The sequence below is a fragment of the Podarcis tiliguerta genome, assembly GCF_965153285.1.
Source record: "Podarcis tiliguerta genome assembly, chromosome: 16".
Lineage (NCBI taxonomy): Eukaryota > Metazoa > Chordata > Lepidosauria > Squamata > Lacertidae > Podarcis > Podarcis tiliguerta.
In genome coordinates this window covers 7,793,168-7,810,853 of record NC_139549.1, presented here as the reverse complement: position 1 = coordinate 7,810,853, position 17,686 = coordinate 7,793,168, and the positions used below count along the sequence as shown (strand labels likewise).

At 46.9% G+C, this 17,686-nt stretch overlaps 1 protein-coding gene across 1 annotated transcript; it reads left to right on the top strand.

Annotated features, from left to right (window-relative positions):
* Positions 1–3,141: 3,141 nt before the first annotated feature.
* Positions 3,142–9,524, top strand: LOC310667162 (protein S100-A15A-like; the record flags this gene model as incomplete). The annotated part of the gene is made up of 4 exons (XM_083418886.1): positions 3,142–3,198; positions 4,708–4,795; positions 5,874–6,118; positions 9,298–9,524. Coding segments are annotated over 4 exons (555 nt in total), but the record flags the coding sequence as incomplete, so codon positions are not given.
* Between the last annotated feature and the right edge of the window lie 8,162 nt (positions 9,525–17,686).

The window sequence follows — 17,686 nt, the reverse complement described above, 5'->3', positions numbered from 1 at the left end:
CCTGCTGCAACAGTACAATAAAGGCCAAGCCTACAGGCTGCTGATTTGCTCCAATTTACTCTGGTTGGTGTCTTTACTTTTTGTCCAAGGGAGCCCTCGGATTTTTCCGGTAACAAAAGGGACGGATGGGCCAATTTGTCTACTTCCTTTTCCTTCGGTTATTCATTTCCCCCGCCTCAAATCCAGCTCCCCGCGTGTCCACAACAGTTTGCCATTTTCTGGCATATCCGGTGCTGTGGTGCAAAGACCCCTCCGGCGGGGGATCCCCCCGTTTCCCAGAGTTGCTGACCCTTTTTAAGGGGGGAACCCCAAAGTTGCTGACCTTTTTCTAGGGAGCTGACACCACCCCAAGACATTATCTCTGCTTGGGAGAAGAAAACAGGAAACATAAACGAAGAACCAGTAAACAGTTAGGATGCAGCTTAACTGTATCAGAAAGGCACTCAGCCGATTGGGTTGCCAATAAATATTCCTGCAGACATTTCTGAGATCATGGTCTTTTCTAATGAGTGGCTCTGTTAATTGTCTTACTTTAAATGTTGTGACGATCCTATGCCCTTTTAAAATGTGGTTTTGGGGGGCTTATTACGGTTGTTGTTTTTATTTTGATTATGTATTTTGTGGTTTTATATTTTGATTTTATTCAGTGAAGTGGCCCAAGACCTTGGGGTATAGGGCGGTATATAAATTCAATTAATCATCATCATCATCATCATCATCCCACTTTCCACCATCCACATGCCCCTTTTTGTCCCTTTACACTGGCATGTTTTGCATCAGCTTTCTTTCAACTAGCATAAATAGATAAAACTGGAAGTGGAGGGGAGAGAGGTACCCAGTGGCATAGCGTGGGTTGTCAGCACCCGGGGCAAGGCAACCCGTGGATTTTAGCAGGGGCAGAGAGCTGCGAGTGTGAGCGCCCCCCCCCCCAGATGTTGCGCCTGGTGCAGCCGGCCCCCCCTGCACCCCCTACGCTACGCCACTGTTCCTGCCTGCTTTATTAACTGAACTCGACCCACCTAGAAGAGGGCAGCTGCTGGGAATGGAAGTGCAAGGAGTATTTGCAACTGTGATGCTGCTTGAAAGTCGCGGCTCCCCCTCCCCAAAGAGAATCCTGGGAATTGTAGTTTAAGGGTGCTGAGAGTTGTTAGGAGACCCCTATTTCCCCTCACAGAGCTACACCACTGGAGGTAGCAGTGAGAGAACACAGACAGACACCGCCTCCAATATCCTATGCCTTCCTGCAGCAACACTCAGAAGGAAATCTGACTCTGTATACAATTGGGCTTACTCTGAGGTGCATTTACATAGGATTATCCTTGCTGCAGGAATTATACCTTAATATTGCTTTTAATCATCACCTGCCCCAGGAAGGTGTGCTTTGCAAAATGAAATCGCATGGCTGCACTGCAACATCAGAATAATAATAATAAAAATAATAATTTATATCCCGCCCATCTGGCTGGGTTTCCCCAGCCACTCTGGGCGGCTTCCAACAAAATATTAAAATACAATAGTCCTTCAGATATGAAAAGCTTCCCTAAACAGGGCTGCCTTCAGATGTCTCCTAAAAGTCTGGTAGTTGCTTTTTCCTTTGACATCTGGTGGGAGGGCATTCCACAGGGCGGGTGCCGCTACTGAGAAGGCCCTCTGCCTGGTTCCCTGTAACTTGGCTTCTCACAGTGAGGGAACCGCCAGGCAGCCCTCAGCGCTGGACCTCAGTGTCCAGGCAGAACGATGGGGATGGAGACGCTCCTTCAGGTATACTGGGCCGAGGCCATTTAGGGCTTTAAAGGTCAGCACCAACACTTTGAATTGTGCCCAGACACGTACTGGGAGCCAATGTAGGTCTTTCAAGACCGGTGTCATATGGTCTCGGCAGCCACTCCCAGTCACCAATCTAGCTGCCACATTCTGGATTAGTTATTTCCGAGTCACCTTCAAAGGTAGCCGCACGTAGAGCGCATTGCAGTAGTCCAAGCGGGAGATAAGCAGAGCAGTGCAAGACATTCTGCGAGCAGGTGGGGTCTCAGCCTGCATACCAGATGGAGCTGATAAACAGCTGCCCTGGACACAGAATTGACCTGCGGCTACCTAATATAAAAGTGGTAGGCAAGGGATTAAGGGTGGAGACAGATGGCTGGCGACGCACAAACTACAGATGCCTCATCCAGCCCACATCATAGAAATGGCTCCCCCTCCCCTTTTAATTTTGTGGCTGGGGGGGAGAGCAGGGGACCCTTATCAGCTGCACTCAATAGAAATCATACCCCACCACACACCCGACTATTAAAACTCTCTCTTGCCAAGCGGCGCATGGGGGGCAGGCGCAGCGGCGGAGGAATCCTCTTGGTGGCACATGGCGCCCATAGGGCCCCTTGACAGCCCTATGCCAATCCCAGGCATGCAGGGAAGAGTTGGCCAGCCGTCTCAGTGCCCCGCAGAGCCCACAGCAAAAGAACCTGTGGTGCTCAAACGGACTCTGCTCCGCTCGTCGGCTCTTCGCCGGACTGCAATGCTCAATACCGGACTCCAATGCAAGGTGCCCCTGGGAGCCCAGTGCTCTGGTGCTGTGCACCGCTAAAGGCAACGGTTAAGATGGCCCTGCTCAGACGGAAGCGAGTGTTTAATGAGAGTACCCCAAACATTGTTTTTAAGATAGTAAGCACTGCCTTTAAGCACAACCGTATTTTGTTTTGGAAATATTAGCCCTGGGGCCTTGTTATTAAGCCCCCACCTGATTGTCATCCTGCTCAAATCACTCTTGGCTGGGCCAGTTCAAGTCCAAGAAGGCTGAAAGGGCTGTTTTGCGGTGGCAGCGAAGCTAAAGAAGAAGGCTAACTTTCTCTGTCTGGCTCCCTGCCCTCCCTCGACTGTTGCAGTGCAGGCTAGAAGGCATGGATACAAGAAACACAACTGCAATCACGGCAATTTTGGCTCTTAGTCATTGCACAAGAGTGGAAGGTGACAAAATGAAAGGTGTTTTCATTCGAAAGGTGGAATTTGTTCAGGATTAATGACTTCCCATCAGGAAACAGGTTGTATGGTAATTCCTGGGTGGCACCCAATCACTCCCTCATAAGCAGCCGACTCTTGTGTCATCACCATCGCTGAAATCCAGATTCAGGGAGGTATATATAAACAGCGCCCGGAGAGCCCTACATCACATCCACGCCTAGGAATCAGCTGGCAAGCTCGGTGAGTCTCTTTCTTATGTTGTAAATAAAAATATGCGCTTTTCCCTTATGGGGTATCCAAGAGCCCATATAGAGTCCTTACATAGGTTCCCTATTGGTAGGAGAAAATAACAGAGGTCAACCAGAGAATATTGAGAAGCAAAGCAGCTAGTAAGCTTGATCTTTATTGATCTGTTGCAACAGGGTACTCCCCTCACACGCAGGAGAGGAAGAGGACCCCCAAAATTGCTGTGCAAGGGCTTATAAAGACTTTTGAAATTCCCATCCTGTAGATCAAGCCCACCCCCAGAAACATTATGCATACATCACAGAAGGGGTGTAACCTAAGACCACCCCTCAGATACATGCCACTTACAGAAATTTAAATGTTGTTTTTCTCCTGTCACAGTTTATCTCCTGTCTGGCAAGTTACTTGATTGGATTTCCTGGGGAGCCTAGCCATTCTTTTGTAGTGATAAAATACTTATTTCCTGGGCCAGGTCACAGGCTCACACCTTATTCAAACAGACATATCTCGTGAGGAAAGAGACAATGGGGAGGCTTTTCCAGTTTAACCTTGCAGAGAAAGGATTTGGTCAGTTTAGGAATCAAAATGGTTCCAGGTTGGTCTTCCTGTGTTGATCTGTGTATGTGCAGTTATGAACATTACCATATATCTAAGACCATAAAATTCCTATCACACTTACAACCCCTCTCTTCAGAGGGGCCAAAACCTGTCCTCCAGTGATTGCAATAACAGGGTACATGGTGCTGCCCCTGGAAATGTCTCAGAAAACTTCCACGGGTCCAAAACGCAGTGGCTGGAGTCAGGGGTGGAGGAAGGGGGGTGCGGTGGGAGCGGATTGCCCCAGCTGTCTTTGCTGAGGGCGGGGTGACATTTGGCAGTTGCGGGCGGGCAGCGCAACAAATGTCCACCATCGGTGACTCGTTCTGCCCCCGGCTGCAGGGTGCGCACGCCGCTCCATGCACCGAAGCGGCTATCCCGCGCCTGGGAGGGCACCCTTTGTTCCCCGCCCCCTCGGGAGCACACCCGCCCTGGGCAGCGGGGGAAAATGCTCTGCCGCTGGCTGGGGTTGCCTTTAGATTTCGCATAAGGTCTGTTCTAAAAGCGTTGGATTGGCTACTGGTCTGTTTCTGGGCCCAATTCAGGGCCTGCCCATTTGTGTTTAAAATCCTAAACGACTTAGGCGCCAAATATCTGAAAGGCCCTCTTCCTCCATAAAGGACTCCCCCCCCCCATGATAAAATGAGCAGAGGTGACCCTTTTGGTAGCTCCCCCTCCCTCAGAAGTTTGGGGTGGTGGTACTCCAGCAGAGGGCCTTCTCTGTGGCAGCCCCTAAAGTTGTGGAATTCCCGCCTCACAGAGGTGGATCTGGCTTTTCGCTTCCTGGTAAGCCCTCAACCTATCTAAGTTTTGGCAATATGTTTTTAAGTGGCCGAAAGGGGACTTTGGCAAACCCAGCCGCCATTGAACCAAATGTGTTTTGACTATATGTAATTTTGGCTTTAGGCGCAATCCCCGGAACGTAACCCCTGTGTAAATTGCAGGCTTACTGTACAACTTTACAGCTTTCTTCACCTGGCCTTTGACACCCAAGGTGTGTGTTTTCTGGTTCCACCTGTTCCTGTGCCTGTAATCTGATTTAACTGTTTTTTAAATCTTAAATGGTTGTAACTTCGTGGTAAAGGGCGAGTTATAAATGTGGTGGCGATTATGATGATGATAATAATAATAGTTTCTCAAATGTTTCCTTGCCAAACAAAAGAGGCTTCTGATTTTCTTCCTCATTTGCAGAGTCCTTTAGGATATCTTTATAATTTCGGAGAGTTAGGTGATGATTTTACCTAACCTAGAGTTCTGTGAGAGGGACCAGGGGCCTGGACATGTTCCTCTCAGGCCCTGCAGCCTCCACAGCTGTTCGTACAACAACATCTGGGTGTGGACAGCCCTGCCACGTATTCCTGTGGAACATGACTGAAACATAGGAACAAGGAGAGACTTCCAGCCTTAACAATCTACAATTGCCATGGTTCTTTCATTGCAAGGGGTGATAGGCAGGAAGCCATGACTGTTCTCAGTGTTATCATAGTATTTTCAATGTATAGTCTTTTGGAGAACTGAGAAACCGAAACGGACATATTCACACATCCTTATCTGCTGCTGGTGGCTGAACTGGAATATCTTGCTGGCTTGCGGCTTCCTAAATTCTTAATAGCTTTAGTGGCCAAAAAGGCCCATGATTATGAACAGGTTTCTGTTGAGATGTGTCCAAGGGAACGGGGGCAATTGGCAGGCCCCCAGCTGGCTCCAGCCCGCCAGCCGGTTGCTGGTCAAACTCCAGTCCTTGGTTCTGCATCAAACTGTGACTCAGGGCTTCAGAAGCCTTTCTGAGCACGCAAGCCAGCAGAGTAAAAAAAACCTCTTCGCAACAGAAGGGCAGATAGAGGCATATGTAAAGCATATTCACAGCAGTTTATTTAGCATACATCAGGACAAAGAAAAACATGTCTGCTCTCCTTTCATGTCCAAAGCAAGAAGCATAAGCAAAAGCTATACACAAACGGAAGTTCCCAGCAAGCTGGGCTGGAATGTAAACAGGCATGTGGCACACAACAGTCATGCCTGTTCCTCTTAAGGTGGAACGGAATATCTTAACAGTTTCATGGCTCTTCCAGGTCAGCAGAGATTGCAGAGAATGGCAACCCACCCTCCGAGTACCCACCAACACCCCCCGGTTACCCATCCCAAGGCTCCGAGCACATCGGATAGTTTGCCTCACTGCACTCTGGAGTTGGCGCTCGAGATCATTGTGAACATCTACCATCAATACGCTCCTCGGGAAGGCAAGGATGACTTCTTGAGCCTCAAGGACATGACAGAGCTTCTCAAGAGCCAAGCTCCCACTTTCCTGGCTGCCTGCGTGAGTGAAGCCAAAGGAAATGGTGTTGGTGGTGGTGCAAATGTGTTTGCAAAAAATTGGGAGTCAGGTTGTTGTTGTTGTTTAGTCGTGTAGTCGTGTCCAACTCTTTGCGACCCCCTGGACCAGAGCACGCCAGGCACTCCTGTCTTCCACTGCCTCCCGCAGTTTGGTCAAACTCATGCTGGTAGCTTCGCAAACACTGTCCAACCATCTCGTCCTCTGTCGTCCCCTTCTCCTTGTGCCCTCCATCTTTCCCAACATCAGGGTCTTTTCCAGGGAGTCTTCTCTTCTCATGAGGTGGCCAAAGTCTTGGAGCCTCAGCTTCAGGATCTGTCCTTCCAGTGAGCACTCAGGGCTGATTTCCTTCAGAATGGATCGGTTTGATCTTCTTGCAGTCCATGGGACTCTCAAGAGTCTCCTCCAGCACCAGAACTCAAAAGCATCAATTCTTCGGCGATCAGCCTTCTTGATGGCCCAGCTCTCACTTCCATACATCACTACTGGGAAAACCATAGCTTGAACTATTCGGACCTTTGTTGGCAAGGTGATGTCTTTGCTTTTTAAGATGCTAGCTTTCTTGTAATGTTGGGGCCATCCGGATGACCTGTTTGCTGATTCATCCCGATTTGCTTGCACAAAGTTGATGCAGAGGTTAGATGAGACCTGGTCTTTACTGAGTTCCCCAAGAAAAGGGATGGACGGTTAAACCACCCTGGGAACTGTAGTGCTGTGAGGGGAAAAGAGGGTCCCCTAGCAACTTTCAGCACCTTTAACCAAACTGTGGTCCCCAAGGAACTATTGGGGGCCCACTTCAAATCCCTGATTCTTCCTTTGAAGCCTTCCCTGCCACACCAACGCCCCACATTATGTATGATTTTAGTTGCAGGGATGCTGGGCATAGCTTCCCTCAAAAGGCCATGTGGGGCCAAATGGGGAGGCCTAGCAGGTGAGCTTTTATTATGCACCTACATCCCTCCTGCAATTCTAGATATAGGTAGGTAGCTGTGTTGGTCTGCCGTAGATGAAATAAAATTTAAAAAATCCTTCCAGTAGCACCTTAGAGAAGTTTGTTATTGGTATGAGCTTTCGTGTGCATGCACACTTCTTCAGATACGGTGGTATCTCAGGTTAAGAACTTAATTTGTTCTGGAGGTCCGTTCTTGACCTGAAACTGTTCTTAACCTGAGGTACCACTTTAGCTAAAGGGGCCTCCCGCTGCCGCCGCACGATTTCTGTTCTCATCCTGAAGCAAAGTTCTTAACCCGAGGTACTATTTCTGGGTTAGCGGTGTCTGTAACCTGAAGCATCTGTAACCTGAGGTACCACTGTACACTGAAACAGAAGTCACCAGAACCTTACATATAGTGAGAGGGTGGGGAGGGGTATTACTCAGAAGGGTGGTGGGAATGGGACTTATTACCAAACTCAAAACCATGGAGAGACCTGGTCTGAATAGAGATACAGTGGTACCCCGCAAGACGAATGCCTCGCAAGACGGAAAACCCGCTAGACGAAAGGGTTTTCCGTTTTTCGATGCGCTTCACAGGACAAATTTCCCTATGGGCTTGCTTCGCAAGACGAAAATGTCTTGCGAGTCTTGAGATTTTTTTTCGCTCCCCACCCCCTTTTTCTAAGGCACTAAGCTGCTAATAGCCTTTTAGCAGCTAATCCGCTAATCCCTTAAACCTTTAATAGCCGCTAATAGCCGCTAAACCGCTAATAGCGCTAATCCGCTAATCTGCTAATAGGGTTGCTTCGCAAGACGAAAAAACCGCTAGACGAAGAGACTCGCGGAACGAATTAATTTCGTCTTGCGAGGCACCACTCTATTGGATTCTTATCTCATTATACATGACAAAGCTATTTTTGGCCATCTCACCCCTTGCTTTTTCCTGTAAGACCAATTGCAGTCGTTAACAGTCGTCAACTGATTTACCACACCTATCAGCCAATCACCCATTCCCAACACCCTTCTGAGTAATACCCCTCCCCACCCTCTCACTATATATAAGGGTCTAGTGACTTCTGTTTCAGTGTATCTGAAGAAGTGTGCATGCACACAAAAGCTCATACCAATAACAAACTTACGTTGGTCTCTAAGGTGCTACTGGAAGGATTTTATTTTATTTTATCCCTCCTGCAAAATACTGACCGGACTAATCAGGACTAATCTTCCAGTATACCTGAAAGAGCGTCTCCACCCCCATCGTTCTGCCCGGACACTGAGGTCCAGCACCAAGGGCCTTCTGGCAGTTCCCTCACTGTGAGAAGCGAAGTTACAGGGAACCAGGCAGAGGGCCTTCTCAGTAGTGGCACCCTCCCTGTGGAACACTCTCCTTCAGATGTCAAGGAGATAAATAACTTATACGACTTTGAGAAGAAATCTGAAGGCAGCCCTGTTGAGGGAAGTTTTTAATATTTGATATTTTATCGCTTTCTATTATTATTATTGGGACGTGGGTGGCGCTGTGGGTTAAAGCCTCAGTGCCTAGGGCTTGCCGATCGAAAGGTCAGCGGTTCGAATCCCCGCGGCGGGGTGCGCTCCTGTTGTTCGGTCCCAGCGCCTGCCAACCTAGCAGTTCGAAAGCACTCCCGGGTGCAAGTAGATAAATAGGGACCGCTTACCAGCGGGAAGGTAAACAGCGTTTCCGTGTGCGGCTCTGGCTCGCCAGAGCAGCGATGTCACGCTGGCCACGTGACCCGGAAGTGTCTTCGGACAGCGCTGGCCCTTGGCCTCTTTGAGTGAGATGGGCGCACAACCCTAGAGTCTGTCAAGACTGGCCCGTACGGGCAGGGGTACCTTTACCTTTACCTTTATTATTATTATTATTATTAATATTTTGTTGGGAGCCGCCCAGAGTGGCTGGGAAAACCCAGCCAGATGGGAGGGGTATAAAAACAAATTATTATTATTATTATTTACAATGGTCAGTTAAAATGCTAAAAATATGTTATAAAAATGTGACACCAGAGGGAGCTGTAGAGCAGCAATCTGTCGTCAATGGATATAGCCTTGAGAGCTATATCATGGTTTTTATTTTAAGTGGTGATGGATGATGGAAATTGCAGTCCAGCCATATCTGGTCCCCTAAGGTCAAAGAATAAGGCAGATCATGATGTTTTCAGAGGAGCATTTGTCAACCAAATTTTCATCTAGTTCTCCCCATCTTCCCTTACAGAACAGAAACCGCCCAGGCTACATGAAAGAGCTCTTCAAAAAGGCAGATGTTGACAAGACCGGACAACTGACTTTTGAGGAGTTCACCAAAGTGTTTGCTCTCCTGGCAGACGATACCCATCGCCTGAGTCACGGCGATGACCGATGTGGCCCAGACCACGATTGAGCTCCCCCCATAAATTGGTACTGCCTGTTGTAAAAGCTGCCAAATAAAGGATCTGCATGAGACATGTGACCCTAAAGCATCTGTTCATAGGGGTCATCTAGTCTGGCTCCTTGCAATGCGGGCTGCCCAACCTCTGTTGAAAAACTTCCCATGAAGGTAATCCCACCACTTCTCAATGGAACATACCTTTTTAAAAAACCAAAATCCATTACCATGAATTCATAATAGGAAAAACACACACAGAATAGAATGGCTGATCATAACAGGAAAAAACCAGCAGTAGCATTACATACATCGGCCTATAAAAAGTAACATTGTGAATTATTTATTTTTCCAGAAGGAAATGCTTAATTCTGTAATAATCAAACGTATTTCCTCAATTCCCCCAATTCCCAGGGGTTTCAGGAGCTTACCCAGGGTTCAGTTTCCTTGGAATGAGGGACAGCAGAGACTGTGGTCTCTTTAAGATACATGGTTTATTCACACATATATAAAGCCTGAGTCATGGGTAGGCAAACTAAGGCCCGGGGGCCGGATCTGGCCCAGTCGTCTTCTAAATCTGGTCCGCGGATGGTCCAAGAATCAGCGTGTTTTTACATGAGTGGAATGTGTCCTTTTATTTAAAATACATCTCTGGGTTATTTGTGGGGCACAGGAATTCGTTCATTTTCCCCCTTCAAAATATAGTCCGGCCCTCCACAAGGTCTGAGGGATAGCGGACCGGCCACCTGCTGAAAATGTTTGCTGACCCCTGGCTGAGTCTACGATGGAAGGGCTTGCAGCATTAACAGCCCAAGAGGCTCTTGCTTCTCACATAGCCACAGCCTTGGATTCAAGCCGAAATCAGGCATGGCTCTGACTCTGGCTTCTCAGCCTGCCACCTGCTTTGTCTTTCTCACCACCAGTTAGTTGAGGAAGGCCTCCTCCTCCAGCCATTTGCCCTGTGTTGCTGAGCCACTTCTTTTGTTATGTTAATAACCCATACTTAGGCCATTACCACACCAGGACGGTAGCCTGGCTATTCCAGGAATTGCAACCCTGCTGGATGCAAAGTTTAGAAGGGGCCACAGGCATAACAACTGATTCCCCGCTCCCCCCCAAAAAACAACAACACTACCTCTCCACAAGAACAAGGTATCTGTTCCCAGATAAACGAACAGGCAGCACAACGCAGCTTCCCTATAGAACAATAACAGGTAAGTTAACAAAGGCATTAGAACACACACAATCAAAAACATTAACACTTTACATCCAACCCCAGTACAGTCATACCTCAGGTTACAGACGCTTCAGGTTGCACGTTTTTGGGTTGCGCACCATGCCGAACCCGGAAGTACCAGAATGGGTTACTTCCAGGTCTCGACAATCGTGCTTTGCACATGCGCAGAAGCGCCGAATCGCGACCCGCATGTACACATACTAAAAACCTCCCTAAACAGGGCTGCCTTCAGATGTCTTTTAAAAACAGGATAGCTGCTTAATTCCTTGACAGCTGATGGGAGGGTGTTCCACAGAGTGGGCACCACTACCGAGAAGGCCCTCTGTCTGGTTCCCTGTAACCTCACTTCTCGCAATGAGGGAACCGCCAGAAGGCCCTTGGCGCTGGGCCTCAGTGTCTGGGCTGGACGATGGGGGTGGAGATGCTCCTTCAGGTCTACTGAGCCAAGGCCGTTTAGGGCTTTAAAGGTCAGCACCAACACTTTGAATTGTGCTCGGAAACGTACTGGGAGCCAATGCAGATCTCTCAGGACCAGTGTTATTCTGGTCCTGGCAGCCACTTACAGTCATCAGTCTAGCTGCTGCATTCTGGATTAATTGCAGTTTCTAGGTCACCTTCAAAGGTATCCCACGTAGAGCACATTGCCCCACCCTTAGCTTTTAATTAAAAACACTGACAACATTTGTAAGAAGTGTTCCCATTTAAACTGCAAGAGGAGGCAGTGGTAAAACCAATCCTTAAGAAAGCTTCCCTGGATTCGGAAAACCGAACTAACTACGGGCCAGTTGCTTATCTCCCTTTCCTGAGCAAGGTTCTGGAGCGAGTTAGAGTTAGAGGCATTCTTTGAGTCCATAGAATCTTCCCACCCTTCTACACAGATCATAATCGGGGGGGATTTCAACGCCCGTATGGGAACTGATGATAACAATCTTTACAGCCAATAGATTACAGATTCAGGACCCTGAAAGCCCAACCGAAGAAGGCATTTCATGACTTTCTAAAGATAATAAATGTAATTTCTCGGGGCTATGCCTAGCCCAGGTCGCAAAAAGAAGGGAGCTGATGATATTAAACAGTAGTAGGGAAGAGGATCGCCCAGGGGAGTATACCCATTTTTCAAAGATGGGAGGAAGTGTGATAGACTATATTCTGATATCAAGATTCGCCTATAATTCTGTGTCGAAGTTTCAAGTGGGACATAACACCGAAAGTGACCACCTCCCACTAACTTTAGCGCTCAATGGCCCATCGTTTAACAAACCCACGGCTAACCTTTACCACACCCCCATCGTTAACTTGGGATCATTGGCCCCCAGAAGCATTAAATGGTCCCCCATGCTCAATACAGAGCTAACTCATCTCCTCCATTCGGAGGCCGTGAAGACCATCTACTCAGCCATTGTATTAGCTAATACCGGGGAAAAGGCCATGGACTCGTTCAACGAGTTATTAGCAAGACTAAAGACCTCCCTAACAACTGAGATACTTAATTCTGTTACAAAGCGGGCAAAGGATCAAGAGAGTTGGTTTGATTTGGAGTGTAGACAAGCAAGGAAACGTCTGAGATCAACCTATCGGAATTACAGAAACATCGGAGCACCCTCGCTATTTATGGCCTACATCTATTTAAGACGAAATTACAAACAGCTATTAAAGGTAAAAAAACAAAAAGCTGAGAGATTGGCCTCGTGTAGATTAGTGAAGGCCTCGAATGACAAAGACTCAACCTCCTTCTGGCGTACCATTAGGGGGCTCCTGGGCCAAGAGCGGATTGGTCCCACATGTATTGTAGAACCCCAGGAGTGGACGAAATATTTCCAAACCCTCTTCTATGACGACAAAGCTCAGCACAACGATCCAAGTGCCTACTCCAAGAATTTACCATATTGGCCTCCTGTATCCATAGAGGAGGCGGGGAAACTAATTGCCCAACTGAAAAACAACAAAGCCCCGGGCATAGACTACATTCCAGCAGAGCTCATGAAGAACAATACCAGTTGGTGGGCTCCTATAATGGCGTCAATATTTACATACATCGATTCAACAGGCATAATCCCTGGTTGCTGGACAGAGGCAGTAATCATCCCAATCTATAAAAAGGGTCCTATGGCAGACCCAGCGAGCTATAGACCCATTAGCCTCCTCCCTATCCCCAGCAAATTGTACGCCAAACATCTCCACATCAAACTAATTGACTGGATGGAAACTGAGGCAGTTCTGGCAGAGGAGCAAGCCGGCTTCAGACAGGGCAGAACAACAATAGACCATTGCTTCGTATTAGCACATCTCATTGACAAATATGTCAATAAAACACGTGGGATTCTATACGCAGCATTTATTGACCTGAAGGTGGCCTTTGACTCGATTTCACTAGTCAAACTTTGGGCTAAACTCAATGCTACCAACATTGACAAAAGATTACTATTCTTGATAAAAAGCCTATATAAAGACTCCAAGTTATATGTAAGAGCCTCAGTAAATGGGCAACTAATCGGCCCTGTACCAGCCACCAAAGGAGTCAAGCAGGGTTGCATTTTAGCCCCGGCCTTATTTAACATATATAAATGACATGGTCAAATACCTAACATCCCCGGAGTTTCATGCCCCCAAACTGGCCGAAAAATCAATTTCAGCGCTCCTCTATGCGGACGACGCGGTTCTCTTATCACGAACTAAAGTAGGCCTCAAAAGGCTATTAAGAGAATTCTCAGCTTACTGCAGGAGAGATCAATTGGTGGTTAATCACCAAAAAACTAAAGTCATGGTCTTCGCTAGGAGACACAGACATCACAGGTGGGAGATGGACAATCAGCCAATAGAACAGGTCAAAATTTTCAAATACCTCGGAGTAGTTTTCCAGTCAACAGGGGCCTGGGAGGCCCATCATAAATATGCTAGGGAAAAAGCATCTCAAAGCGCCAAAATACTGTCTCGCTTTTACTTTACGAAGGGGGGCAGACATATCCCAGCAGCTCTGGAGGTCTTTCAAGCAAAACCCTTGGCACAATTACTCTACGGGGCCGAAATCTGGACGGGAAATCATTGCCGCACACTTGAAACGGTCCAGTCTAAATTCTTAAGACAGATTCTAGCCGTTCCATCATGCGCACCAAATGCGGCCCTACGGCTGGAGACTGGCCTCCTCTCTGTCGAGACCTGGACCTGGTTAAGAACATTCAACTATTGGCTTCGTTTAAATTTAAACCCATCTGGACTATTACCTCTAGTAGAACGAGATGCTCATAGAAGTCGGTGGTCCAAAGTAGTGTATCAAAAACTACTTACATGTGGCCTACAAGCACAGCATCTTCTGAAAATGGGTCTCCCCAAGGCAAAAACCATTATTGATCAGCGCATGAAGGATATTGAGCAGCAGAATAATCTGGCCTACATTAAGAAATTTAGTGCTTGGTACGCTTATCTGTCCCCCTCCCATTTTGATTTTCGGGCACCTTATTTGTCTACCTTAACCATTCCAAAACTGTTACCTTCAGCTGTTCTTGAAGGTAGATATCAAAAAATCCCATTTGAGAACCGGCTCTGCCCCTGTGGAGCTGGCTATGTAGAGACGGTGTCACACGTTCTCTTGTCTTGCTCCCTATATAAAGATCTCAGGGACGAGACCATTACGCCGCTCCTATCTGCCATCCCGGGCCGCTCTTGCGAAGCCAAATTGTTCTCACTTCTAGCCGACCAGAACAGCTCGACAACAGAGAAGGTTGCCAAATTTATCGAGAGAGCAATGAGACTGAGAGCTGTTATCTGAATGACATCAGTGTCGTCACCCGGATTCCTTGCCTAGGTTTTTATGATTATTATCATTATGTTTTATTATTATTATTTTATTACTTCTGCCAAGTTTTAAGTACTGAGATTATTAATTTACCTAGGGTTTTAATAGGTCACAAGATTTTATGGTAACTATATCTGTAATGCATTTCTGTTGGCGTTTGTCCTTTGATGCTATGGCCTGTCGGCTACGCAAATAAAGTCTAGTTACTAGTTACTTCTTACTGCTGTTTTAATGTCCACAAATCTAACCTTATGATGTTCATAGTACTATCCAGTCCTTTCTTATTATTTTTCCACATCTCTTGTTGTTATTTTCATATATTTTTCCTTTCTCTTTGTGACCTCTGATAGTCTCCGCAAGCTGGTTAGAACAGTTTGTAATCCTGCGTGGATTTTTTTTTATTATCCAGTAGCCATATCCAGACGTTTTCCATATAACATCACTTCCATACACCAAAACAGTCTTAGCGTCATTAATCTTCACCAATCTGCCTCCTTTCTCAAAACCTCTGAGGAGATTCACTAGGAATGCAGTCTGAAAACAAATCCATTCTTCCTCCCGGCTATAAATCCTTTGGCAAGATGGCAACTCCGAATTAATTGCTGCGCCATTCCCAAAAGCTCTTATTGCTTCTCGGTCTCCATAAAGCATACTTTTGGTTAAAGTTTATCTCCACACAGACCTTAATCATCTTGCTTGGGTCAGTTCAGCCGACGGTTCTAATGAGGAGGGGTTCTTGTAAATCACATAGAAGGAAAGTAAAAAATGCCCCCCCCCATTCAGCCCCGTTGTCAACATACCCTGCCTTTGGTGTATCTTCATCGTAAAATATTCCTGTTTCTCCGGCCCGTTGTCTTCTTTCGCAGAGGTCACTTAAATTAGCAGACTTCACTCCTCTTCTCTACTTGAAATATGTGCATTTGCTTCTTTTGTAATTAATTCTTCCAAATTGCTGCAACTAGTGCGCGATCAGAGACAGCGTCCAGGAGAGCCGAGGTCCACACGGGGGCATTCTGCCTAGGGCCCTCACCCCCTTCTTTCGAATTAGGGGGTGATTTATGGGCACAGCAGGCAAGGGCAGTGTTCCCCATTTCCTTGGGGCAGCAAGGGAGGCTGCCTACTCCCATAACAGCCTTTTAATTACCCCATGTGGGTCGGAGAGATGGTATTGTCGGCCATCTTCCAATGCGCCCCCTAGTGGCCCCCCCTGCAGCTTTTGATACCATCCACCATGGTTTCCTTCTGGAGGAACTCTCTGAATTAGGGGTAGGTGGCACTGCTTTGCGCTTCTTCCAGTCCCACCAGAATGGCCGTTCCCAGAGACTGATGCTTTTCATCTTAAGTAATGGAACTTAGTGCGCTCAAGGGGACAGTGTCCAGGAGATCCGAACTCCCATCTTCCCTTACACCAGGAAGAATTTGGGAGGCTGATTACTCCCATCTCTGCCTGGGCCTGACAAATTAATTGACAAAGATAATTGAATCAATGTTTTCAATAGTTATGCAGAAGAAGCACAGAGAATGGGCACGAGTTAGTGTGCAGTGCTTCAGCCTAAGGAACCCTTGGGCTGAGTGAGAGCGGACTTGGAAAAGACTATAGCCTGGAACCCTGGAGAGTTCACCCAAGATGAGACCAAACTTTCTTTTTAAAAAGTGAAAACCAATGTTAGAATCAATCTAGCGGTGAGGAAACAAAACTTGCATTAGAATGTTCTCTGTGAAAATCCACGTTATAAGTTACTGTTTTCCTGGTTCCAATGGTTGCAATGCATTTTGGTCCCTGAGTGCAGGAATTGCCCTGTCAACTGCTGGGGTCACTCTGAGTTGGAGAGTCCAGGAATATTCGGGTGAGGGGGGCAGTTTCCCCACCCCTCCTGTAAGTTATTCTTGGTTATCAGCCTGCTAACTATTGAAGGATTGGGCTGAAACTACCACTGCTTCCAACCTTGGATTTTTCGGAGCCAGCTTTCCCCATTGTGTTTTCCCCCAGGAGTGTCTGGACCACAACCTCTGTCATCTCTGACTGTTGGCTGTTCTAACTGGGGCCAATGGGAGTTGGGAGACCCATGACATTAGGAGAGACACAGCTCTCCTAGAACATCCCAGGAAGGATGACTAAGTGTATCATACTCTTGTGTGTGCTTGAATTCATCAGAAGACGGCTTGCTTTTTCCACTGGTTTCAGCCACTGTAACCATCTTTCCTTCTTTATTCTCTCCCAACTGCACAACAAAAAGGCCTCTTCTGTTGCTGATGAGGTTTTGGAAGACAATGATACCTTGGTCACCTATCGGGAGTTCACGTATCTAGTAAGAAGATTTCTTATCATGTCCTATGAGAACTCCACAGCATGAAGAACCAACCTGGAGGTGAAGAATCCATCAACTCAACTCCATTTCGAGAGCTCATGTCCTCCTGAGACAATAAAGATTTGATTAAAAGATCCATCACCTCTTGTGGTGTGTTTTTCGGAGGCACAGTAACAGAATCTTAGCTGGATCAAAAAGTGCAGGTCAGGAACATTCCCTCGAAGATAAGAGGATGTCAGTAGGATAAATGAGAAGTATCAAGACACCTATTAGAAGTGTCAAAAAAGACATTAGTAAGAAAATAGAAAACTTGTTTAAAGACCAACATAACAGACTGTTTCTTTTTGTTAGAAGGAGGAAACTGGTTCTGGGTGGCGGTTGAAGAGCTGGAATTTTGGATGAAGAGGAATAGAAGGTCGTTTGAAAGGAAGAGAGGGAAATTGTAGAGCAGCTGGATAAATTATTAGGATCGGTCTTCACCCTTCACTGCAGAAGATGTAGTGCAGGTCCCTTGGCCTGACAAATTAATTGACAAAGATCATCATATCCCCAGGTCTAGAAGGGCTCTATGCATGAGCTCTTGAGGAACTGAAATGTTCACAAGACCTGCCTCTAAAGATTGGAACATGGTCCACATGACACCGTTTCTTAAAAATGGCCCCCAGTGGGGATCCAGGTGATTTCAGGCTGGTTAACTCAATGTTTTTTCAAATTAATACAGTGTCCACCCCCCCATAAAATATTCGTGCCAGACAAATTAATTGACATATTGAAGATCCTCATATCCCCAGGTTCAGAAAGAATCTTTCCGGAGCTCTTAAAGAATTTAAATGGGATGTACAGAGTAAAATCTTCGCAGGACCTGTCTCTAAAGACTGGAATATGGTCCATGGGACAACAAAA